The sequence below is a fragment of the Convolutriloba macropyga genome, chromosome 13, assembly GCF_964194025.1.
Source record: "Convolutriloba macropyga chromosome 13, txConMacr16.3, whole genome shotgun sequence".
In the NCBI taxonomy this organism is placed as follows: Eukaryota; Metazoa; Xenacoelomorpha; order Acoela; family Convolutidae; genus Convolutriloba; species Convolutriloba macropyga.
This window is the reverse complement of record NC_134480.1, coordinates 4,179,291-4,205,461: the sequence shown is the minus strand read 5'-3', so window position 1 is coordinate 4,205,461 and position 26,171 is coordinate 4,179,291. Positions and strand designations below refer to the sequence as shown.

Below are 26,171 nucleotides of genomic sequence, written 5' to 3'. Positions count from 1 at the left end.
ATTGCACGTTATTTTGCCTCTCAACTCTACGGTTCAGACGATCTGAGGACCAACACAAAGCTGCTCACAATCGATCGCTCTTCAAAAACGCGAGTCAAACATCCAGAAAGGATCCAGTATCTGCAGCTCTCTACGAGAACTCTATTTCCTTTTTGTTTGTGATATTTATCCAGAAAAAAATCCAGGCGTACTTCAATCTCAAAAAACTAGAACTTGAAAGAAAGCGGGACAGCAGGGAAATAGGTTAGAATAGAGTCGTGGAACTAAGCGTAAAAACATATTTGAAAAAACTTATTGACTCTGAGATTAGATTTCCACCTTGTATTTCCACTTTAGATGCATTTGGTGACGTATGTCACAGAAGGGGAGACACCACTACAAACACAACTGTATTTCATAGAATTTTATTGAACCTCTGACTTAGCTCCAGTAGTGGCAAAATGAAGAAATCTCATTGCTTATAGTCATTCCCGGCTGGGTGACAATTTTCTGCTGCCATCGTTGACAGTCAGGCCGTTTTGCTGCGGTTCTTATTACAATGACTTCTTCTCAGCAATTATTATCCAAAATACGGTTCAGGGGTTGGGATACACAATTAGCGCATCGAGGGCAAAATGTTTACGGTAACTGAGCAAACTATTCTCAGCAACGTACAACGCACAGGACATTTGTAGTGAAAGCGTTAGGTAGTTCAACTTCATTTATGAAAACTCTGAAGCGAACGGTTGAAGCTACCAATTAGAAGAATCTTTTGCTTTTGACATGCTGCCATGCCAAAATTTCTCAATAGTTGTAATTAGTGGTTCTGCAGTAATGCTGCTCTTGCGCCATGTAGGTCTCGGCTTGTCTGATTAGTAATTTTAATCTCAACATAGGAAACGAGAATTTTTCAGAGGCATTTGAAAATTTTTTTCGCTCCTCTTTGGGTGCGTACCTGAATAAGTATGGACAATTTCATTTGTTGAAGCTTTCCAGAAAACCCACTTATTAAGTTCATTCCTCAAACCCGAAGACTTGTTTCTACGTGCCCAAAAAGGCTCGAACAAGAAAAGCGCAACAAAGTCCAAAGCATGTGTTAAGGAATTAAATTTAATGCTGCTATTTGATTTTTCGAAATGCCGATTTTTTGTGTTGACCATATTTATGATAAATCTCGAACTTTTTAAGTTAATTCTCAAAAGAAAAACTTCAAAAGCTCTAACTATTGAGCGAAGTTTTTATCATAGAGCAAAAATGAAAACACTTCTGTATAAAAAAGGACCTGCTCGTAAGAAGTGTGGAAACGCGCTTAATCTCAGGGCAGAAACTGAAAATTGCATATTGCGACAACTAGTTGAAAATTAGCAAATGGCTTTTATAGGATAAAACTTGTGACCACAAGGCAAAAACTGGAAAGAAAATGGTCTTATTATGAAACTAAATTTAGAAAAATGCATGTCCCTTTATCACGTTGATTTGATCCTTTAAATTTGTTGATTCTTTCGACCAGTTTCGCGAATGCGCTGCATAATCAGACAAATTTCCGGCTTTTGCAACTTGAGAAGGTTTTTATCATTTTTGTCCTGGTGAGATCGTTTTCCAAAAATTTTAAACAATCGACTAAAGTCAGGCGAATTGCTCTCAAACAACCAGCAAGCACTCGGCGTAGAAATTAGCCAGCTGGGGCTTCCGGATTCTAGCATTAGGGCGGAGGTTGAGCATTGTTGGGATGGGGGTGAGCGGAGGTGGAGAAGAGCAGAATTGTCGTGAGCTCAATGCCCTCCGTCCTTTACCTGTTTAGCCTGTCTTTCAGGACGAAAAGTTAGTCAGACTAAAAATCGGTCATCCAAAAAATTGCATAAAAAATACCACAAGGACTACTATAATTGCCAAATTTATTTTCAGAGCAATTAAAAAAAACTGTATCGATTTGGTGAACCAAATACAACAAACAACCGACACACGTCGGTCGAATTGCTTTCAAACGACTGGCGAGCTGTTAGTTTCGGGGGCAGCTAGCTTCAGCTTAATTGAGGGGGGTTTTGACCGCAGTTGGGTGCGAGTGTGTGTTACGGGTGGAATCAGGTGGAGTATGGGTGGTGGAGGGATGAAGTGCTGGGTGAAAGGGAGGCATCAACTCTAAGAACCGCTCTTCAGGTTATGAATCTGTTCTTTTTTTTGATTTTCTGTGAAACGTAAACTTAGGCACTTAGGATCTATCGAGCCGTAAGGCTCTAAGAGAACTATTTGCCCTCCGGGCTTTACCTGTTTATCTCGTTTTTGAGGATTAAAAGTCAAATTGTCTAAGCGATCAGACGAGAAGTTGGCAGTACAAAAAACTGCACAAAAAAAGACCAGCAGGTCTAACATAATTGCTACGAACAACTATCATGACGCCCTTCTCCAGGGAGTTTAGGTTCTTTTCCGCACATGTCATTACACAGTAAATCACTGTAAAAATACGGCATGTGCGTCTGGGTGGTGCAAATATTATGCACTCACTAAGCGGGGGGGGGGGGGCACAAACGGAAAGGATGATCTATTCTGTTACGGCCCCGTGTTTTTTATGACCCCCCAGTTACAAATTATATGTTGTTATATAGCACGTTACTATGTAAGAAAATAGCACGTGCGCCCGGGGGTCATAAAGGATTAATGCTTACTAAGCTGGTGGTGGTGGGGGGGGGGGGGGGGGGGGTGGGACAGAATAGATCCCTGGTTTCAATCAAACAATTAATTGGCATTAAAACATGCATGTTCAAGATATAAAGTATTTTTAGTGCCGGAAGTTAAAATGCCAGACAATCTATATACGTAGCAAGAAGTTGTCTTTCACAACCTTTCAGAATTGTCAAACTTGTAATTTTTTTGTTTATGCACAATTATGCACTCACAAAGCGGGGGGGGGGGGGGTACAAACGGAAACGATCCGGCGTTTAATTGAGAACGTTTGAGAGAGAAAAGAAAAGACGAATCAATAGTAAATTGTACATATAAAAATAGATTAAGGCCAAAAATGAATATATTAATATATTTAGGACATGAGTGCGACTCGATATTCTAGAGAAGATAGCAACATGAACAAGTTACGTCAACATCAAGTATAAGAAGTATAAGCTATACAAGAGAAGAGAAAGAAAGAAGAGAGAAAAAGAACGACGGGAAAGGAGTAGGAGACAATTCACAACAACAAGTTTAGATATTTGTTGTTGTTTATGTTGACAAAAGCGACAATATCAATTGAATCGATCCATGACCAGTGCAGTCTATTTGTTTGTCAGTATTAGTCAATTTATGAATTAATTAATTAATTAATTTACTGGCCAATTAATTAACTACTCATCAATTAACCCACAATTAAAGACAGCAGCAGCTTAAATCAAACAGAAACAGAACAGAATGAAGGAAGATTTGGGATAACAGTCATGTTTGTTTGTTTGTTTGTTTATTACCACTAAATTCTCACAACTTCATTATTATTATCATTGCTATTATTATTATTCAACTTTTCCATATTTTAACGTACTACAAGTATGCATTAAAATGCAGCACCGAATTTCAAACTCAACAAGAGATAATAATCGACTTCTTCAATGCGACTCAAGAGAAATATCAGCACCAGAAAGACAGAAACTAAGTTCTGCTCTGAAATCAACAACTTTGGAACGACCGAAACTAAGCAATTTAGTCACATAAGGAAGGAAACCGATCATGAAAAACAGCTCAAACTTCACAGAAGCTCTCATCAAAATACTGCTCTCGTTTTCATTATTTGTCGTCAATTCAAATTGCGGGTCGCAGTTAAACATCAAACGAACATTTTTTTTCAAATTCAGGCTTTCACTCACATTCTATCGCTTTTCTACTCACATTCTGTTGCTTTTCGATTTTTTCTCCGATTTTTTTTCAAAAACTAACTCAACTAAGTTTTAAAAAAATAGACCTGCAAAACGTGAGGTTGAATGGTGAGAAATTTTCTGAATTTGAGTAAAAATTGACTGTTTTATGATTGGAGAAACAAACAAGAATCAAATTGAAGGCTCAGCCTAGCATATTATTCAACGAGTTGATTGATTAGAGGCGGTTATTACAGACGTGAACAATATTTTCATCACATTTATTTGATAATAGTTATGAATGATAACTACAAGCATCGAAATTTAGCACAAATTGGGGGGTTGTTGATTCAATTTTGAAATAGTTTAAAATTCAAATCGCCACATAAACAAACCAATTAGACTGGCTTTCAAAGACCAACAAGGGGCGTTATTATTCGAACAGAAATACGGACAAACTAACACTAGAGCAATTTGTTTAGATTAATAGCAATATAATAAATAAACTTTTAATGCCTTTTGCGAGTATTTTTTCAAATTTTGACATGAAAAACATAAATTGAAGCATTAGAATGACTAATTGACAAAATAGTAAAAATAAACTACGTATTTTTGTCTCCAAGCTGTAGTGCATTCAGCAACTATTACTCTCTGAAAATATGTTTGTTTTTTTGAAGGTAACTAAGAGTAAGTTTTGTTTGTTTTTAAGTTTGTGTTTCATTGTGTATAACTCACGACAACTTCTTTCTAACTAAACCACAAATTGAATGATATCGAGTTTCATTAGTTTAGTTCATGTTTCATCAGAACTGATAAATTCATCGATCGATCTCTCTATCTTCCTCTCTCACTAGCAATGATCCTTGAAACGCAACCCTCCGATAGATTATAAAAAAAACAGTTTGGGCAAATTGTGATGAGATTTCGCTTTAAAGCTAATTTCGGCAATTTGTTCCTCACAAACGTAACTTAGATCAAAACTGAGATCCTACATCTCTTCGTTCCAATTCGCTTCCGTCTCGGGCTCGTTAGCTTGTCTCCTGTTTCAGACCTTGATCGAGGTTAGTTCGTATCTGATAAGCGGTTGGTTTTGTCACGCTAATTTTGTTCATAGCAGTAGTCAAAATAGGATCGGTGTTCGAATTCTGCATGTTTGAAAGAGGATTCGAGCAAAGATGTTCGAAGTTGAGCAGCGTCTCAATCGACTTCCGGCAATAGAACGGCAGTGGTTTAATTAGAATTTTGCCATCAAATGAATGTAGACGCTCTGATCTTTTACAACTAAAGACTTGTTCTCAATCTCTGATTTCGTCACCACAACACGGACGTTTAAATTCCTCAATCGAGTTCGCAGATATTCACAAATATTAATTGATTAACCATCAGAGATTATTGTCTCCTCAATTGTTCACATTTTCATCCTCGCTGGTCTAAATTGATGATAATAATCGCAAGATGGGGGCTAGCCTAATAATTTGCTGGATTCCTTAATATCCGAAAAATTGTTGACGATTTCGGTCCTCCCAAACTTAGGATATCGCAGACCCTTAAGAAACGATGTTTCTTGCGAAAAAAAGGGTGCCTTCGCCATCAGGCGACGTTAAATCCGCAGATAAATTCAATTAAGTTCTAATCAACCAACGATCACTTCAGTTCATGCTATTGCTGTTTTTCTCATTCGATCCTCATGAAATGATGTTGTTGGTTGAGATTGGGGCTGCAGTTTGCACTGTAAACATTTGTCCAGGTGGCGCCGGGTGGTTGAGAGATGATGCGATTGAGGTAGACGAGGGTAAGCTACTACTATTAATATTACTATTATTACTACTGCTGCAGCTGCTGTTGATGACGATGCTTCCCCCTGTTGTATTTTGGACAGCACCTCCAGAACTCAGCAGTTTCTTCAGAAGGTTCCCATCACCCACTTGCGACACGTTGCTGGTTTTCAAGCTCTAAATTACAGATAGATGGATTAAGTTCGTCACTCTATTTAAGTTAAAATATTGAACATAGCCGGCCGAAGTCCACGAACGCGCAACTTTTTTTTAATCAAAGGTTCAGAAAATTGCCTACAAGCCAAAAGCATTTAAAAATTGAAGCTCACCAATACCAATCATAAACGACTAACGTCAGAAGAATTGCTCTCAATGGATAGTGGGAGCTTGAATCTATTACAGCCTGCTTCAGTCGGGGGGGGGGGTATACCTTTATAACCACAAATAAAGTAAAAAATTAGACCAATATTGGCGCACTCTTCATTTGACTTTAAGTAGTGAACTGTCGCCACTTGAGTTCAGCTGCTTAAGATTGTAAATAAGAGAAAAATTTAGATCACGCCAAACGAAAAAAAATCATATCACTCGAAAAGTCAAAAATTTTCACTAACAAGACCAACACGGTTACAATTTCTTCAAACTTCGTTCGAGGGCAATTAAAAACTGAAAAGGGTTATACATTCTAGTGTCATTAAACTGATGCTTATGATGGGAAAGAGCCAGAAACCAAACACGACTCACATTTTGAGCTGGATTGGAGACACTCAAGCTGGTAGGAAACAGAGTCTGATTGTTTCCACTTCCACCTCCACCTCCTCCACCAAATGGACTTCCACGTGATTGACCTGAAACCAAATACGAATTTTGTCAAAATTGCAAGTCAAATCCGATAATAAATGACTATAGCTTAAACAAGGAGGCTTGGAAGTGTGCGTTCGCACATAAAGTTCCGACCCCGCTCATCACATTTTTGGCATAATTGTCTATCAAATGAGGAACAGCTAAAACAACCCAAAAACTAAAGAATTTTTCAAAAAAAATTGTGTATGGACAAGAAGATCGCCTCCAACGCAAACAATCCGATGGAGTAAAAAACGCCGCATTAGACTGATGCCTTCTGCCATTAAAAAGAAAGCGAGGATAGACGAAATACAACATCAAACAACAAACAATTATTACATCCAAAACACAACTTTATGTCCATTTAAAAAAAACTTAATAACAAAGTCAAAATAACGTCAGATAAAACTGACACTAAACAAAATAACTTGCACTAATTTGAACAGATATGGAAACAGTCCATGATAAGGCTCGGTAACAATTAGACAAAAGAACAAAATCAGCAAAGTTAAAAAAAATTCGCTCAAATTTTTTAAAAAGAATTAATTTCAAAAGTAATGAAAACCATTAGATATCAACTGAAAACATCCAAAAATTATACAATCAAGTATGCCTCGATACGAGGGCATTGAGGCCTGTCACTATTCAATTTTTAATGCGGTTACAAAAAGAACAAATAGAGACAACAAAAAAAAATTCAATCAAAACTTGCGAGAAAAAGCTGTCGAAGCCGTAAAGCCATATTCGACCCTCAAAAACTGTTTGATTGGGCCTTCTTCAATAAACCCGAAAATGTGATATGTGACCTCTCATTAATGCGACTAGGTAAAAAAGTAGACAAATAGAAAAAGAGGAAAAATTAAGAACTCCTTTTGTATTTTTCTAAAACAATGAAAGACATTAGCCACAAAATGAAACTAAAAAATAGGTACGTTTATTCGTCCAGAGGAAGCACTTGAGAAATCCTTTATTCAGAATATGCCTTTCGTCTACAAAAAGAACGTCAAATATAGAGAAAAATCAAAAATTAGTTTACTTTTTTTGTGAAAACCGGTGTCGAAGCCAGTATATTCAAAACGAATTCTTTCAAATCATTAAATTTTGTACACTTGCACCTTCCTTTGAAAAAATATTGTCAAATGTGACCTGTAATCGACGAGACTAGGTAACCAATAGACAAAAGAGTAAAAAATGCGAAGAACTGATTTTTTTTTTATTTTTGAAAACAATTGTTTTAGAAAACAATTGTTTTAGTCATGAAAGCCATCAGCTATCATTTCAAATCAGAATATAGGCTCATTTAATACTCCATTAAAAACCAATGAGAGCCGTCATTATCCAGGAAATTTCCTACGACCAAAAACAAAGTGAAAAAGTAGACAAATGAAAAAAAATTCTTCGGGATTTGAATCCGTTAAAACCAAAATCTATGCCTCTAAAGACTCTAATTTGTTCTATTGTTCCTTATTTTGAACGCCATTAATACACAATGTGAACTGTCATTAATGAGTTAATGTGATAGAACGAGACAAAACCGTGAACAATGGGCCAACGCCTAAAAAAGTGAAATCTAGTAGAATTAAAGCCAGAAAACCATAACTTAAAGCTTAATGCCGCAAAGATTCAATTTTAATTCAGTATAATTAGCGAGAAGAAGCCTTAATTCTTTGCCGACATTAATCTACAAGTTGAGCAAATATAGAGAAAAATTGGGTCGATTTTCTTCAAGCCGTTGTTTATTTAACAATCAAACATTTTTAAAAGTCAAAACTACCATAATTGTTTGGGCAACCAGACCAGATAATTAATTTGCAACTCCTTCAAAAACCATCTCGACCTATCAACAGTGAGCTTTTATTTGAAATGTTCTGTTCTTTAAGAAAAGAATGAATTTTTCTTTTAAAATAAAAAGACCGACGCACTACAATCCGAATTATTTTTGGATGGTAACAGTGCAAGATTGGACCAAAACCAGCTTTGCTATTGCTGTTCGTCCATTAAGAACACTCATTTGTTTCGATGTTATAGATCTAGATACTTTGTTAGTTAAAAGATCAAAGATAAAAACTGCGTTTTCGATAATCATAGAGTAAAGTTAGCAAAAAACGGCAAAAATTCAATTCCAGACTCCTCTCAACGTATGTGGAAGTAACACTAGCTCTCTTTGAAGTTCAATAAGATTGTGTTACTTGTTTCTGGGTGTGTACTTTTGGTAAATTTAATCAAAGTGGACTAAAGAAGCTTTCTTCGGGCAATTTTTGATGAAAAAGGCTGAATTTTGAAATATGTAGCCAAAATTTTAGCCAAAAAAATTAAATTGATTCAAAATAGTCAACAATACTTTTTTGTCTTTTAAAATAAAACCAACAGCACAATTGTAACTGATTTTTGCATATTTTAGCAAAATTGACGAAATTTTAGGCAAAAATTCCGGAATATGTGAATAAAAATAAGGCAAATTTGTCTAATATTCACAAAAATTTGATCCACGATAACTCGCTCTAGAAAACGAAAAATAGTTGCTGCGTTTTTGATAATCATAGAGTAAAGTTAGCAAAAAGCGGCAAAATTCCAGACTACTCTCAATGGAAGTGGAAGTAGAACTGGCTCTTGTTCGAATTAACAAGGGCTTTGTTAAATGTTTTTGAGTGTGTACTTTCAGCAAAACTAATCAAAGTGGACTAAAGTAGATTACTTCGGGCAATTTTTGTTGAAAAATGCTCAATTTTGACATTTTCAACCAAAATTTTAGCCAAAAAAAAATAAATTAAAACAGTCAGCAAATTTTTTTGACTCTCAAAATAAAAACATACCCGGCAGATTGCCGGAAAATAGCCGCCGTTGATTCCAATAATCATGATTGGGATTGAAATAACAGAAGATATTGAAAAAAAAGATTTTTGTACAAAAACATTTTTTTAAGTCCGATTTATTTTGATGGCATTTCGTAGTTGAACATACTTCTGTTTCTTAGAGAGAGGCTACAGGGGCTACTATCAATAACAATAAGCATTAGAGAGAGGTTACTAATACTTATAGGACCGACGTTCAAATAGCGGGCATCTAAACTTGGGCTTTATGGGTTTATCCCGTTTCTATTTCTGACTTCGATTTTTTATACTGACTCTGCTCATTTTGAATTGCTTTGCTGAGCAACTGATGTTCAAAATCACTTTTAGCAGAATGAGAGAAGAGAGAAACTAGCCTAGAGAAGTCAAAAAGATTTCACGCAAAATGTTGAAAAGGCGGCAAAATGAGGTAAAGCGAAACATTTTTTTATTCGACGAAGTAAAAAAAAAAATAGGAGCGCTATAATAGCCGGCTGAGAAGATGAGGGCGGCTATTAATCAACAGTATTATTGTTAACAATTTTTACATATTTTTACCAAAATTGACAAAATTTTAGGCAAAAATACCGGAAAAGGTGAACAAAAATCGGTCTGATATTCACAAATCGGTCTAATATTTACGAAAATTTTAACCACGATAACTCGCGTTAGAAAACGAAATTTAAAAAATGTTTTTAATTCCATATTCCACGCTGGACGGGCTTTTTAATGATACCACTCAAAACTCTGTACGATGAATATATCGATCGGTCAAAATTGTCTGAACAAAAAATTGTCTGACTTAAATAGAGCATTATTGGCAAGGCAAAAAAATGAAAACAAAAAGCATTGTGACGTTCTGTAATAAACATCATCCAATTAACACACGCAGGTGTTTAAATTCTGGATGAGATCGATTTTGACCACGCTGAAAAGAACTTCAGTTTTTTTAAAAAAAAAACTCACTGGAAAAATAAAATTGGTAAGACAAAAATTGCACTTCAAAAAACCAACAAACCCTTTGCAGATCCCAAACTAAAAGAACTAGAAACAAAATAGTTAAAGACGAAAAATACTAAAAACAACTAAAAATACTAAAAAATACTAAAAATAACAAAACCGACTAACGTCGGGCGAATTTCTCTGGAACTGCTGGCGAGCGGTTTGCTTCGTCAGTAGCTAGCTAAGCTTTAGTGAGGCTAGCTTTACCTTAATTGAAGAGGACATGGGTGGAGCTCAAGAGGGGCCCTAAGAGCCGCCCTTCACACCATGAATCTATGTCTCTAAAACAGTATCAGTGAAGTCTAGTAACTTACAGTCTAGTAAGCCGAAGGGCTCTACCCTGCTGTCCTCCGGGCGTTATCTGTTTATGCCAATGTGCAAAGGACAATTTCGGCTAACTTTGTTCGAGAGCAATTAATTACTGATTCCAATTATAATTGGCAAAACAGTAAAGAAGCGTTAAAGCAAGGTATTAACATCGAAGATCTAACTAGGCATTTAGTTTCTTTGCATTTCTAACTTCATTTTTCCCATTTCTTGCTTCATTTGCCGAGCTTGACTGCATCATTTTGGACTTCATGGCTCAAAAACTGGTCTGCTCTTCAAAAGCGCTCTGAGCGGAATGAGACCATAATGGATGTTGGATGAGTCAAACATAACCGACTGACGTCGGGCGAATTGCTCTCAAACGACCGGCGAGCGGTTGGCTTCGTCAGTAGCTAGTCGCGGTTTAGTAAGGATAGCTTTAGCTACATTTGAGGAGCTTGAGGTGAGCGCAGCTGGGGGGGGGGGGGGGACTGATTGGAGTGGAGGCAACGGTGTGAGGGGGCCTTTGGTTTATCCTGTTTATACTTTTTTATCCCGTTTTTGAGGAGGGAAAGTCAAACGGGTCAGACCAAAAATCGGTCCAGCAAAAATCGCATAAAAAAGCCCAACAGAACTAATATAATTGCAACAAATTTTTTTTGAGAGCAATTAAAAAAAGATTTCGCAACAAATGTTTTAAAAAAAACAGGAAACCTGGTGAAGCAAAACACAATTTTGACAAAAGATAAAGTCGCAGACACTACTGGCTCTTAAAATGCTCTGGAACTACCGACGGAGGACGGCTTTGACGGGTAGCTGCCACCACTTGAGTTCAGCTGCTGACACTGGTGAATTAGAAGGAAATTTAGATCACACAGAACGAAAAAGTCAATGGCGTTAAAAATCACTCGAAAAGTCAAAACGTTCAAGCAAAAATTTTGCATTAAAAAGAACAACACATCTACAGTAATTGTTTTAATTCCGTTCTAGAGTAATTAACAGTGCAGTGACTTAATACTCTCTTGATTTACGTATTTATCTGGTTCTAAAGGACCAAAAGTCAAACCGATTAGACGAAAAATTGATCAAGCGATAAATAGCAGAGTTACAAAATTTGAGAGAAAATAATAGACGCCCACTAATATCCGATTAAGAACGTTCTGAATATCCGTTTCAAGTACAAAAATAGCCAGCAAATTGCCCTAAAATATCCGGTATTGACCGGCTTGACGCACATTGGGATTGAAACAGAAAACAAAAAACAAAGAAATTGACAGAACTTTTCTAAATCTCAGTGTTCTCATTTGGTGTGTAAATTCTGCATATTCAGTTACATTCTAAATTTACAATAAATTAAGCTTATAAACTGAAGGCTTTTAAGCATAAAACTAATGCCAGCTAGCAATCGCTTTAATGAACTTTTATAACCTAATGCATTATGACTTAATGACCGGCTTTATATGTTTGTCCCGTTTCTTTTTATTTTGCTCTTTTGACTTTGACCGTATTCATTACATTACGTAATTCAATAAGTGAGAGAATTTAAAATCCATTCAGTTGAAACAGTGAGTGAAATAGGTCAGAAGTCAAGCGAGAATATCGTGACTTATTTAAAACGGAAAACGTGGTCAAATGGTAAAGCGAATTAAAAAAACAGAACCGGCTAACGTCGGGCGAATTGCTCTAAAACAATCGGCGAGCGGTTGGCTTCGTCAGTAGCTAGGCACGTTTTAGTGGGGCTAGCTGTAGCCTAATTGAATGGGCGTAAGTGAGCGCAGCGGGGGCTGATGGGGTGGCAACAGTGGGGGGGGGGGGGTCAATCTCTAAGAAGCGCTCTTGGCACCATAAGTATAACTCTCCAAAACTGATTCTGTGAATCACACATACTTGAATACTAGTGAGCTGAAGGGCTCTAAGATCACTCAACGCCCGTTGGGCGCTACCTGTTTATCCCGGTTTTGAGGACAAGAAGTCAAATGCATCAGACGAAAAATTGGTCAAGCCAAAAATCGCATAAAAAAGACCGACAGGACTAATATAATTGCCACAAACTTTGTTTGAGTGCAATTAAACATAGCAGGACAAGTCCTGACGAACAATTCAAAGAATTATCGACTAAACACAAAACTAGACCTAGAACGGACTATGAGTGAATTGGGGAAAAATCAGATTAAAGAAACAGAAAACCAGTGACAAAATGCCGCATGTGAAAAACCACTTGCGAGAAATAGAAATTTGGTTCGAGAACAATTAAACAGCTAAGAACTCACCACCGATCATAAATTTAGGTTGAGGCGTGTTTGGAGATTCCAGATCGTTGAAACTTGCCCTGCTGCCAGGTGTAAGCTGATTGCTGGTATGGTTAACAGGCGTCGTATCCATACGTTCCTCTTCCATTTTCACACTGCCAACGCCAGTACTAGGCATTCCTCCATTGTCACTGGCCAATGTCGAGAAAAAGTCATCGTAAATCGAATTGAGATCTTCCATTTGTTCTGTCATTTTCTCGCTGTCGGCTGACGATGTTGACCTGATAGATGCCGAGGAGCTGCAAGACTTGAGATCGTTTGTCAGGTTGCTGCTGTTGTTCGACTGTTGGTTCGAATAGACGTTGTTATTGTTGTTAATCCCGATAGAGCTGCTGGCATTGTTCCCAGTGTTTGTGATGTTGTTATTGGTACTTGTGTCCACGGCCATTTCACTGTTGGTGTAGTTCATGTTGCTCAACAGATTCGTAGCGGCAGCGGGCGAGGACGCGGAGGTTGTGGCAAGACTTTTGCTGTGAGAGGTCCTCGATTGCTGTGAGATGTTAGAAGGAGAGCAAGCAACTGGACTTCCGACGACGCTGCTATTCATAAGGTTGGATGCGGGTCTAACTAAGACAGCATTCGAATTGTTGACACCAATATTGGTACTACTGCTGCTAATCGTCACATTATGAGCAAAGCTGTGTTGCTGTTGCAGCTGGTTCTGGCTACTAGCGTGGGATGGCGATGCTATCATCATTTTGGAGTTGGTTGACGTCATTTGAATAGGGTTTGGTTGTTGATTTGAGTTGCTGTTAGAGGCTGGGTGGTTGCTGTTCATATGATGCTGTGAGTTTAAGCCCCCGGGCATGGCGACAACGTTAGTGGACATTTGCTGCATTGGTTGGAGTCGGTCGAGTGACTGACCTTGGGTGTCCTGGCAGGGCAAGGTGGTGTTGTTGTTGTTGGTAGCACAGGTGGAGTTTCCACTGGTATTACTATTGTTGGTCATAGCCAGAGGAGCACAGGTGATATGGTTATTAGAGTTCGCACTCACTCCGGCCGTGACCAGACCATTATGATGTTGTTGTGTATTGACAGCCTGTTGTTGTTGTTGGTGAACGTGGGGAGGGGGTCCGGCCCCGTGTTGCATCAGAGCATCTGTCTGCATTGTTGTAGTAGTAGCACCATTTAGTTGTTGCGGAGGCGGCGGTTGATGATGGATGTGGGTTGGGTGAGGGGTAGCATGGGAAGCTTGCGGAGGCTGTTTGCCCCCTCCCAAGGACGAGGAGCTGCTATTGTTCATTGGGGTGCTCTGGGACAGCATTAGACTCGGTTGCTGTTGTTGTGGGGGCTGTTGGGAGTGTGAGTTGGCAGGTACTGCGTGATAGACCTGCGGCACTACACTGGCTGACCTGGCCAGCATACCTTGAGGGGGCATGCTACGCATCAAGTTGGTCCCTGGTGACTGCAGGCCCTGCTGACTCCCATCCAGGCCACCGTGCATAGTTTGAACCTGGGGGTGTTGTGAGAGAGAGGGCGGCATGGAGTATATGTGGTACCCACTACCACCACCCTGTTGTGCTATCCTGGCAACTGCTCCAGTGGTACTCTGTGCTTGAGGGAACCTGTTGAAAGCGGCCGCAGCTGCAGCAGCCCCGTTCATTATGTGATGCGGAGAGTGCAACTGAGGATGGGCTCCTAATGTCGTGAACATGGCTGTTTGAGGGACACCTTGCTGCTGTTGATCAATAGGAGTCCTGATAAACCTCTGGGCAGCCTGTTGTATGCCTAAAGGAGGCGCTCTCACAATGGTAGGCTGGTATCCACTACCAACGATTCGTTTGATCATAGGAGGTTGCGGGGTCTGAGATCCCGGGAAGAACTGTTGTTGGTAAGTGCCCATTGTAGCCACTTGATGCACAGATGGTTCCACAGTGGGTTGCATCTGCTGCTGCTGGGGGCCTTGATGTGGGGGTGCTGGGGTGGTCGTCACGTACATCTGTGGTTGCTGATGGGGCGTTGGTTGTTGCTGGAAGTACTTCACAGTGAGGGGCGGCTGATGAATATGGGTGGCTGTCTGATGCTGTTGTTGTTGTTGTATTGAAGGGGTGTTCACATTTCGCATTTGGTGATTAGGAGGCGGGTTCACACAATGGGCAGGAACATACACCTGTTGCGTTGAGGGCCCATTTGGCTGGGGAGACTTCTGATCTCTCATCATTGCACCTAAAAAATTTCCCAAATCAAGAATAATTTCGTCAAAATTAGTCATTCATCCATTGTCCACGATTAACGCAAATCTTGTTATTCAGTTAACATAGAACAGAAGTCATAAGCAGTCTAATATCTCCTGGGCCAAACCAACTTTTAACAGAGAACTGTCTAATAATTATAGTTAAACGTACTTAACCTATTTAAGGACTATTCAGGAAGCCATTCTTGGAATGTAAATCTTTAAGAACTGATGATATTAAATAAAGTGTCAATAGATGTTTACAATAGGATCAAGACAGTCTGTTTACCTGGAGCACTGAAGTTTGATATAGTTTGATTGGGGGGATTCACTGGATCCCGGAAGAGGTTGCGAGGGAACGGCTTGTACTCCGCACCACCTCCCCCTCCCCCTCCCGTTGTTGTCACCGCCCCAGTTCCATTAGTCACACCTGGCGATGGCTGCTGAATCTGTCCTCCTCCTCCTCCATTTTGAGACTGCTGATGATGACTTTGGGGTTGCTGTTGTTGAATCATAATACCACCCGGGGCGTTGCAGGAGTTAGGCGTCTGCTGTTGGAACTGCTGCTGCTGGTGGTTATTTGATGTTCCCTGATTGGTCGTCTGGTCAAAGCTGGCGGATCCCATGTTCGATTCACTCTGGGCTGACCCCATTGCAAATATCTGTTGTTGTTGAGCAGAGTTGTTGAACTGCATAGTAGCATTATGAGTGGGGGTGGTAGGAAGCTGTTGACAGGCAGAGTTGGATCCAGGTGTTGTGGTAGCCGTATGTTGTCCAGATGGCGATGGTTGCTGTGGCGTTTGCTGCTGAGATATTGCAACTGAGTTTGGCCTTTGCTGTTGCTGCTGCGGCTGTTGGAAAAAGAAGCTTCGTTGTTGTTGTTGCTGATATACGCTGCTCTGTCGCTGGCTTTGTTGCTGTGAACAATTCCCAACGATTCCATTATTTCCATTTCCTGTTGAGGTCACATTGGATGTCGCATTGTTAGTCTGATGTTGCATGTACTGATGTTGCTGACGGGCCATTTCCTGCTGCTGTTTCTTCTCCTGCAAATCCCGTTCCTCTTCCTGTCTAGCCGCTTCCCTCAGCTCATGCGCTACTTCTTGCAACCCTTTGATCCTGGACAGGGGTGGCGACATTGTCGACTCCCCGGACATGTTCATTTCGTTCACATCGCCAATCGACTTCGGCTGACCACTTGAAAACTCATCAATCGGAGCATCCAGCGCTTTGTCTAGCAACGACTTGTCGGAAACCCTGGCAATGTTCGGGTTGGATGACTTGATCCCTGTTGAGCCGATGTTGGACGTTGATTCCGTTGACGCAGTTCCAGTAGGCAACACGTATAGTCCTTGACTGTTAGCATTATAGTTGCTTTTGGTGCCAGGCAGACTTTGACGAGCGTGTAAATCTTTGCTATGTTGACTGATAGCGTTTTTGTTCTCTTTCATCCTTGACAACATCTTGCTTGGAGCATCAACTGCCGAAGTTTTTCCTCCGGAATCACCCCCGCTCAGGTTAGTTCCATTCAGTAACTCCGACAGGGTTTTACTTCCTATCACTCGGGGGTTTTTCTTCCCACTCTGAAAGAGAGAAAAGGAACTTCCGGTTAATGACGGACAATGATGCATCAAAATAATTACTTTTGAAACAGTCCTATCGCCGAGATAAACAAACAGAGCTACGATTTTTATGTAACTTTGAATCGAGAGTTACGCTGTTCATATTAAAGCCTTACATACTTTGAAGCTATTCGAACTTCAATTGATTCATTTGGAATTCGAGCAACAAGGTCCTTCATTTAAGAATATTGGCGGTAAATCTTATTGATCGAGAGTCATGGATTAAACAAAAGTTGATTAAAAAAAATCAAACTTGGCCGGCAAAATGTCAAAGTAGCGGCCGTTGACGCGCTTGACGCATACCGGGATTGAAACACAAAAAGAAAAAAAGATGAAAAATGAGACTTTCTTCCCAAATTATAAAAAAGTGTTCTTATTCGGTGTGCAGTTTCAGTTTAACTTGTTTATTCAGCTTAACTTGAAGCTAATAAGCTGAATAAACATACACTGACTAGCGTCGGATAAATTGCTCTCAAACGAAAGGAGGGGCAATTTATCTCAACGGTTATTGCCGAGATAAATATTTCTTTATGGGCGCAAAAAGAACAGACAAAGGTCGGGTTCAAATCTGAACTTTTCAGTCCAATTCCGTCATCACGACAGACACATTAACAACTCGGCTAACAAGACCTTGTCATTGTCACTCTAACAATCGGTTTTGTTTGAACAACAAACTTTACTTCGGAGTGAGAGCAAGGGCGATCACTCAAAAATCAAGAAGTGCGTGAAAAAGCCACTTGAGAAGACAAAGATTATTCTGGAAAATCACATAAACGGTCACGCAAAAAAATTTGCATGAAAAAGACACGCTTACAATAAATTCTTCTCATTTGAGAGCAAATAAAGTGTCAGCTAGCAAACGAAAAATTGCTCTCGAATGACATGCGGGGCAATTTATACCAGGGGCTATAGCCAAGATAAATTTTTCTTTATGGGCGCAAAGAGAACAAAGGTCGGGTTCAAACCCCAACTTCCTGCTTCCCATTTGGTCACCTCAACACAGGCATTAACTACTCGGTTGACAGGGCATTGTCATTGTCACTATCCATAGGTTTTGTTTGAACAACCAACTTTACTTCGGATGGGAGAGCAAGAGAAATCACTCATAAACCAAGAGGAGCGTGAAAAAGTCACTCGAGAAGTCAAAAATTTTTTTGGAAGAAAAACCCAAAAGCGCTCACGCGAAAACATTTGAGTAAAAGGACACGTTTAAAAAATATCTCAATCGAGAGCAAATAAAGTGCCAGCTAACAAAGTAAAAATTGCTCTCGAATGACAGGCGGGGCAATTTACTCCAATTTATTCCAGGGGCTGTAGCCAAGATAAATTTTTCTTTATGGGCGCGAAGAGAACAAAGGTCGGGTTCAAACCCCAACTTCCTGAGTCCCATTCTGTCACCACGACAGAGCCATTAACTACTCGTGTAACAGGACCTTGTTATTGTCACTGTAACAACCGGTTTTGTTTGAACAATAGAGTTTGTTCAGAGTGAGAGCAAGGGATATCACTCAAAAATCAAGAAGTGCGTGGAAAAATCACTTGAGAAGTCAAAGATTACTCTGGAAAATCACAAAACTGTCACGCAAAAAATTTGCATGAAAAAGACACGCTCACAATAAAATCTTCTCATTTGAGAAGCGCAAAATTCTGAAAAAGCGCAAAAGCGGTCATGCGAAAAATTGCATTAAAAGACACGTTTACAATGCTTACTTCTCATTCGAGAGCAAATAAAGTATCAGCCAGCAATCGGAAAATTGCTCTCGAATGACAGGCGGGGCAATTTAATTCAGGGGCTGTATCCAAGATCAAATTTCCTTTATGGGAGCAAAAAGAACAGTCTAAGGTCGGCTTGAAACCCCGACCTCCCGAGTCCGATTTTGTCATCTCGACGAAGGCATCTACCACTCGTCTATCAGGGCCTTGTCATTGTCACTCAAACAATCGGTTTTATTTGAACAACAGACTTTCGGAGTGAGAGCAGTTGAAATCACCCAAACATCAAGTAATTGAAAAAGTCAATTGAGAAGTCAACGATTATTCTGAAAAAGCGCAAAAGCGGTCATGAAAAAAATTGCATAAAAAGACACGTTCACAATGCTTAGTTCTCATTCGAGAGCAAATAAAGTGTCAGCTAGCAAACGAAAAATTGCTCTCGAATGACATGCGGGGCAATTTATACCAGGGGCTATAGCCAAGATAAATTTTTCTTTATGGGCGCAAAGAGAACAAAGGTCGGGTTCAAACCCCAACTTCCTGCTTCCCATTTGGTCACCTCAACACAGGCATTAACTACTCGGTTGACAGGGCATTGTCATTGTCACTATCCATAGGTTTTGTTTGAACAACCAACTTTACTTCGGATGGGAGAGCAAGAGAAATCACTCATAAACCAAGAGGAGCGTGAAAAAGTCACTCGAGAAGTCAAAAATTTTTTTGGAAGAAAAACCCAAAAGCGCTCACGCGAAAACATTTGAGTAAAAGGACACGTTTAAAAAATATCTCAATCGAGAGCAAATAAAGTGCCAGCTAACAAAGTAAAAATTGCTCTCGAATGACAGGCGGGGCAATTTACTCCAATTTATTCCAGGGGCTGTAGCCAAGATAAATTTTTCTTTATGGGCGCGAAGAGAACAAAGGTCGGGTTCAAACCCCAACTTCCTGAGTCCCATTCTGTCACCACGACAGAGCCATTAACTACTCGTGTAACAGGACCTTGTTATTGTCACTGTAACAACCGGTTTTGTTTGAACAATAGAGTTTGTTCAGAGTGAGAGCAAGGGATATCACTCAAAAATCAAGAAGTGCGTGGAAAAATCACTTGAGAAGTCAAAGATTACTCTGGCAAATCACAAAACTGTCACGCAAAAAATTTGCATGAAAAAGACACGCTCACAATAAAATCTTCTCATTTGAGAAGCGCAAAATTCTGAAAAAGCGCAAAAGCGGTCATGCGAAAAATTGCATTAAAAGACACGTTTACAATGCTTACTTCTCATTCGAGAGCAAATAAAGTATCAGCCAGCAATCGGAAAATTGCTCTCGAATGACAGGCGGGGCAATTTAATTCAGGGGCTGTATCCAAGATCAAATTTCCTTTATGGGAGCAAAAAGAACAGTCTAAGGTCGGCTTGAAACCCCGACCTCCCGAGTCCGATTTTGTCATCTCGACGAAGGCATCTACCACTCGTCTATCAGGGCCTTGTCATTGTCACTCAAACAATCGGTTTTATTTGAACAACAGACTTTCGGAGTGAGAGCAGTTGAAATCACCCAAACATCAAGTAATTGAAAAAGTCAATTGAGAAGTCAACGATTATTCTGAAAAAGCGCAAAAGCGGTCATGCAAAAAATTGCATAAAAAGACACGTTCACAATGCTTAGTTCTCATTCGAGAGCAAATAAAGTGTCAGCTAGCAAACGAAAAATTGCTCTCGAATGACATGCGGGGCAATTTATACCAGGGGCTATAGCCAAGATAAATTTTTCTTTATGGGCGCAAAGAGAACAAAGGTCGGGTTCAAACCCCAACTTCCTGCTTCCCATTTGGTCACCTCAACACAGGCATTAACTACTCGGTTGACAGGGCATTGTCATTGTCACTATCCATAGGTTTTGTTTGAACAACCAACTTTACTTCGGATGGGAGAGCAAGAGAAATCACTCATAAACCAAGAGGAGCGTGAAAAAGTCACTCGAGAAGTCAAAAATTTTTTTGGAAGAAAAACCCAAAAGCGCTCACGCGAAAACATTTGAGTAAAAGGACACGTTTAAAAAATATCTCAATCGAGAGCAAATAAAGTGCCAGCTAACAAAGTAAAAATTGCTCTCGAATGACAGGCGGGGCAATTTACTCCAATTTATTCCAGGGGCTGTAGCCAAGATAAATTTTTCTTTATGGGCGCGAAGAGAACAAAGGTCGGGTTCAAACCCCAACTTCCTGAGTCCCATTCTGTCACCACGACAGAGCCATTAACTACTCGTGTAACAGGACCTTGTTATTGTCACTGTAACAACCGGTTTTGTTTGAACAATAGAGTTTGTTCAGAGTGAGAGCAAGGGATATCACTCAAAAATCAAGAAGTGCGTGGAAAAATCACTTGAGAAGTCAAAGATTACTCTGGAAAATCACAAAACTGTCACGCAAAAAATTTGCATGAAAAAGACACGCTCACAATAAAATCTTCTCATTTGAGAAGCGCAAAATTCTGAAAAAGCGCAAAAGCGGTCATGCGAAAAATTGCATTAAAAGACACGTTTACAATGCTTACTTCTCATTCGAGAGCAAATAAAGTATCAGCCAGCAATCGGAAAATTGCTCTCGAATGACAGGCGGGGCAATTTAATTCAGGGGCTGTATCCAAGATCAAATTTCCTTTATGGGAGCAAAAAGAACAGTCTAAGGTCGGCTTGAAACCCCGACCTCCCGAGTCCGATTTTGTCATCTCGACGAAGGCATCTACCACTCGTCTATCAGGGCCTTGTCATTGTCACTCAAACAATCGGTTTTATTTGAACAACAGACTTTCGGAGTGAGAGCAGTTGAAATCACCCAAACATCAAGTAATTGAAAAAGTCAATTGAGAAGTCAACGATTATTCTGAAAAAGCGCAAAAGCGGTCATGCAAAAAATTGCATAAAAAGACACGTTCACAATGCTTAGTTCTCATTCGAGAGCAAATAAAGGGTCAGCTAGCAAACGAAAAATTGCTCTCGAATGACATGCGGGGCAATTTATACCAGGGGCTATAGCCAAGATAAATTTTTCTTTATGGGCGCAAAGAGAACAAAGGTCGGGTTCAAACCCCAACTTCCTGCTTCCCATTTGGTCACCTCATCACAGGCATTAACTACTCGGTTGACAGGGCATTGTCATTGTCACTATCCATAGGTTTTGTTTGAACAACCAACTTTACTTCGGATGGGAGAGCAAGAGAAATCACTCAAAAACCAAGAGGAGCGTGAAAAAGTCACTCGAGAAGTCAAAAATTTTTTTGGAAGAAAAACCCAAAAGCGCTCACGCGAAAACATTTGAGTAAAAGGACACGTTTAAAAAATATCTCAATCGAGAGCAAATAAAGTGCCAGCTAACAAAGTAAAAATTGCTCTCGAATGACAGGCGGGGCAATTTACTCCAATTTATTCCAGGGGCTGTAGCCAAGATAAATTTTTCTTTATGGGCGCGAAGAGAACAAAGGTCGGGTTCAAACCCCAACTTCCTGAGTCCCATTCTGTCACCACGACAGAGCCATTAACTACTGGTGTAACAGGACCTTGTTATTGTCACTGTAACAACCGGTTTTGTTTGAACAATAGAGTTTGTTCAGAGTGAGAGCAAGGGATATCACTCAAAAATGAAGAAGTGCGTGGAAAAATCACTTGAGAAGTCAAAGATTACTCTGGAAAATCACAAAAACTGTCACGCAAAAAATTTGCATGAAAAAGACGCGCTTACAATAAATTCTTCTCATTTGAGAAGCGCAAAATTCTGAAAAAGCGCAAAAGCGGTCATGCGAAAAATTGCATAAAAAGACACGTTTACAATGCTTACTTCTCATTCGAGAGCAAATAAAGTATCAGCCAGCAATCGGAAAATTGCTCTCGAATGACAGGCGGGGCAATTTAATTCAGGGGCTGTATCCAAGATCAAATTTCCTTTATGGGAGCAAAAAGAACAGTCTAAGGTCGGCTTGAAACCCCGATCTCCCGAGACCGATTCTGTCATCTCGACAAAGGCATCTACCACTCGTCTATCAGGGCCTTGTTATTGTCACTCTAACAATCGGTTTTATTTGAACAAAAGACTTTCGGAGTGAGAGCAGTCGAAATCACCCAAATATGAAGTGCGTGAAAAAGTCAATTGAGAAGTCAAAGATTATTCTAGAAGAAAATCTCAAAAACGGTCAAGTCGAACAAAAAAAATTCTCGTTCGAGAGCAATTAATAATGTCAGCTAGCAATCAATCCAAAGAACTTTGATAACCTGAAGCACTGTGGCTTTATGAACGGCCTTTATCGGTTTGGCCCCTTTTGAATTTGCTCTTTTGAAATTGATAATATTCACTACATGTAATTCAATGAAAGAATTTGAATTCCATTTAGTCGAAACAATGACTGAGGTAAGTCAAGAGTCAAGCGTGATAACTTTGACTTACGGAAAACAAAAAAACGTGATCAGAGACTTAAAAAACAAAGCGGGTTAGTCCAGAACTACAATTCAAAGAATTGAAGAAACTGAACTCAACAATTTCAAATTGTTTAAAAGATCAGCCTCCGATGAAAAACAGAACGATGAATTTTCATTTCTTCTATAAAAAAGAGTGTCATGAAAGTTCTTAATTCGAACAACGTCAACTCGGAGGTTGTTCACACAAAAAAAATTTGAGAAGAAACGCCAACTTTGTAGAAAACCACAACACAAAATAAGAACGAAAACATTTAGTAAAGGGATTTTTTCAAAAGTCATTGACAAAAAAGTGGCATCAAAGGAATGGCAGCATGCTACTAAAACTTGCATTCTTCAACATCTACTGCACAATCTATCTATAGGAAGAATAAATCAATTTCATCGAAATCATTTGAGGGAGGACGAAACGAAAGTATCATAAAATGTAGTCAAAAATCAAAAGTTCAAAAAAACTAGAAAACGAAAGGCGGAGAAGCCAATCAAATTAATATCATTTAACCTAAACATTGAATAGATCCAATTGTGCGTAATTGGAGAGCCAATAAGAGCTATCAATAATCAAACTAACCGACAGGACAACAACAAAAACTATCGTAATCCGAAAAACTTGAATAATTTTTGAAAACAATTCGTGTCAAGTCATTGAAACATGCCGCTTCAAATGTTAAAACTAGATAAACTCAAATATGTCTAATAAGAACGCCAATGAGCTACATATGAAAACAGAAATAACGATAAAAACGGGCGCAATGACAAAAAAATCACATCTTTAAAGAAGACAAATAGTGTCAAAGTCTTTGAAAACCATTGGTTGCCTTTTGGGGTCTTTCCCATTATAGCCCCCCCCCAGCTTAGTGGTCAGATAACCTATAGCCCCCCCCCAATCATGGCAAATATACCATAATGGGGGGCTATATTTTCATGGGGGGGGGCTATAATGGGAAAGACCCGCCTTTTGAGGAGTCCAGCAAGTGTAACTAGACATTATTAGAACATGGGTATTTCTTTTTAAAAGTATTCGTATAGAAAACGGAGAAAAACAGTGAAAACACAAGGCAAATTTCCGCACGTGATAAAAAAATTCCTTCTAAAAAACCGATAATCTGTTTAAACGCCATTCTCTCACTTCATTTAAGAGTCAATTTGAAAAAGTCTCCCCTTTCAACTGCTCGATTTTTGCTCCTCTTACTACTCCAGCTTTACTGATATCACTACTCCAATTTAACTCATTGATAAGAAAAGTTCAAAAACATTGTGAGCAGATCTTAAAAAAGACAGCACACCCATAAAATTCAAATTCTTCGAATTGTAAAAAAGAGCGCCTAAATAATAGCCGTTGAGAAGATGACGGCGGCTATTAATTAGAAGAAATATTTTAATTAAAAAGTTAAGCACACATCAAAGGGGGCTAAAGGGGCGGGGTAGCTTAATGCCCCCCGTAGCTTAAAGGGCATATAACTTTTACACCCCACCTCGCCGCACGTGCTATTTTTAGTAATAAATTGCAATTGGGGGCATAAAAATACTGGGCAAAACAGAATAGATCCGGAAAAGCTTGCATGGAAAAAGTCGGTCGGATCTATTCTGTTTTGCCCGGTCGGATCTATTCTGTTTTGCCCCCCCCCACCCCCCACCTTAAAGAGCTTATATTTTTTACGCCCCCTGCAGGACACACGTGCTAATTTCTTACAAAGTAACGTGCTATATAACAACATATAATTTGTAACGGGGGGGGGGGGTGTAAAAAACACTGGGGAGGGGCAAAACAGAATAGATCCGAAAAGTCACTCGAGAAAAATGACCAAGAGTACCGATATAATTTAAAAGTTTATAATATCTAACTAGAATATGGGCTAAAAAATAGAAATTTGTAAGATATGACCTCTATTGGGTGGGATGGGTCGTTGGAGTCGATGGAATTGGACTTCTTGAGCTTGGTTGGGCCAGCACTGTTTGGAGAGGGGGAGACGGATGATGACTGGGCAGCATCGATACTCCTCTTGCGCTCTGAGTTGGCGGCAGCCGCGGATATTGACTCTGAACAGACCAGGTATATAACACAAATCAGATTTTGATTTTTTTTCTATTTAGTTAATAGATGTCTACGACTTGTGTTATGCTTTCGAGTTTGTCAAGTATTGATTGATCTTGGAAGCATTGATTATGCATTTTTCCAGGCTTTGAAGGAGAAGTTAATTGTTATTTTTATTACATAATACCATTTACACTCACCTTTACAGTTCATACTTCGTACGTATAATACACGAATTTATTGCTTTCAAAATCATAAAACTATCCAGCCCAGAATTGTGATAAATTAATTAATTTACAGGGGTATGAAAATCAAACTTTCGGCCGTAGTAGCTTGAGACTATCGAGTCAATACTTCGAGCCACTGTAACTTATTACACAATTGGGGCTATATTTTCCTGGGAGGGGGAGGTTGGGGGGGGGGGGGGGTGGGGGGGGGGGTGAAACTGACCTGGAGATGCAACGCTGGATTGCAAAGCCGTTGTCAGGTTAGCACCATTTTGTTGTTCACCCGCAAAAGCGCCAGTACTCCAACTGTTTGCAGAACCAGAGCCAACTTTAGCACCCATTGAGTCGCCCCCGGTCAGGCGAGCTTTGTCCGCAGCATTTGACGGGTTTTTGAGCATACCCCCGTGACCACTTTCGTCCACTGCGGTGCCGGGGAACGTTGCGCAAGAATCGCCCGATTGACGCGATGAAGGAGTGTCAATGTCGTTTCTCGACATGTCAAAGTCATTAAGGAAGTCCTGGTCGATTCCGAAGTCGCGAATCATTTCGTCAATATCGTCACCGAAATTGAAATCGTCGATACTCTGGGAGATGTCATCAGCACAGTGATCAGTGTTGAGTTGTTTGGGAGTTTCTGAAGCTCCGTTTAGCTTCTCTGCTTCAGCAGCGAGGTTACTGAAACTCTCGGCAATGGCTGCGATTCCAACTATGTTGTTATTGTCCGTGTGGCAGAGAAGAGAGGAGGCGTCTTCCACACTTGATCGCTTTGCTTTCGGACCTGTAACCACAAAATTATTTCATCAAGCTTGTTCCTTCAAAAATGATTGGTAACCTTGCTCCGAATCAACTTAAAATGACCATGCGAATTTTCACTTTAAAAAAACGGAATAGAACCTTGAATTCGAATTATTTTTTGACGATTTAAATCAATTTTATTATTTTTGAAGTTCGATTTCTTCAAAGAACTCACGAGAGTTTCAATTACTGTTGAAAAATTCTGATTTATTAGATAGTTTCGTTAAAAAGAATCATCAACGTCGGAAAATACTACAACTGTTG

General features: G+C 39.6%; 2 protein-coding genes across 3 annotated transcripts in view; both read right to left on the bottom strand.

Annotated features, from left to right (window-relative positions):
* LOC142352268 (cleavage and polyadenylation specificity factor subunit 4-like) overlaps positions 1–26,171 on the bottom strand; it is a 441,589-nt gene that overhangs the window by 180,886 nt on the left and 234,532 nt on the right. The gene's annotated exons all lie outside the window — the stretch shown is intronic.
* Positions 2,948–26,171, bottom strand: part of LOC142351993 (uncharacterized) — a 119,010-nt gene continuing 95,786 nt past the window's right edge. For both annotated transcript variants that reach the window (XM_075404290.1, XM_075404291.1), the window contains exons 7-12: positions 25,336–25,890; positions 24,736–24,890; positions 15,338–16,631; positions 12,837–15,041; positions 6,332–6,435; positions 2,948–5,767 (exon numbers count right to left, since the gene is read on the bottom strand). In XM_075404290.1, coding sequence (XP_075260405.1) covers positions 5,501–5,767; positions 6,332–6,435; positions 12,837–15,041; positions 15,338–16,631; positions 24,736–24,890; positions 25,336–25,890 — 4,580 coding nt within the window. In that variant the 3' untranslated portion in view covers positions 2,948–5,500. The remainder of the gene's footprint in view (positions 5,768–6,331; positions 6,436–12,836; positions 15,042–15,337; positions 16,632–24,735; positions 24,891–25,335; positions 25,891–26,171) is intronic.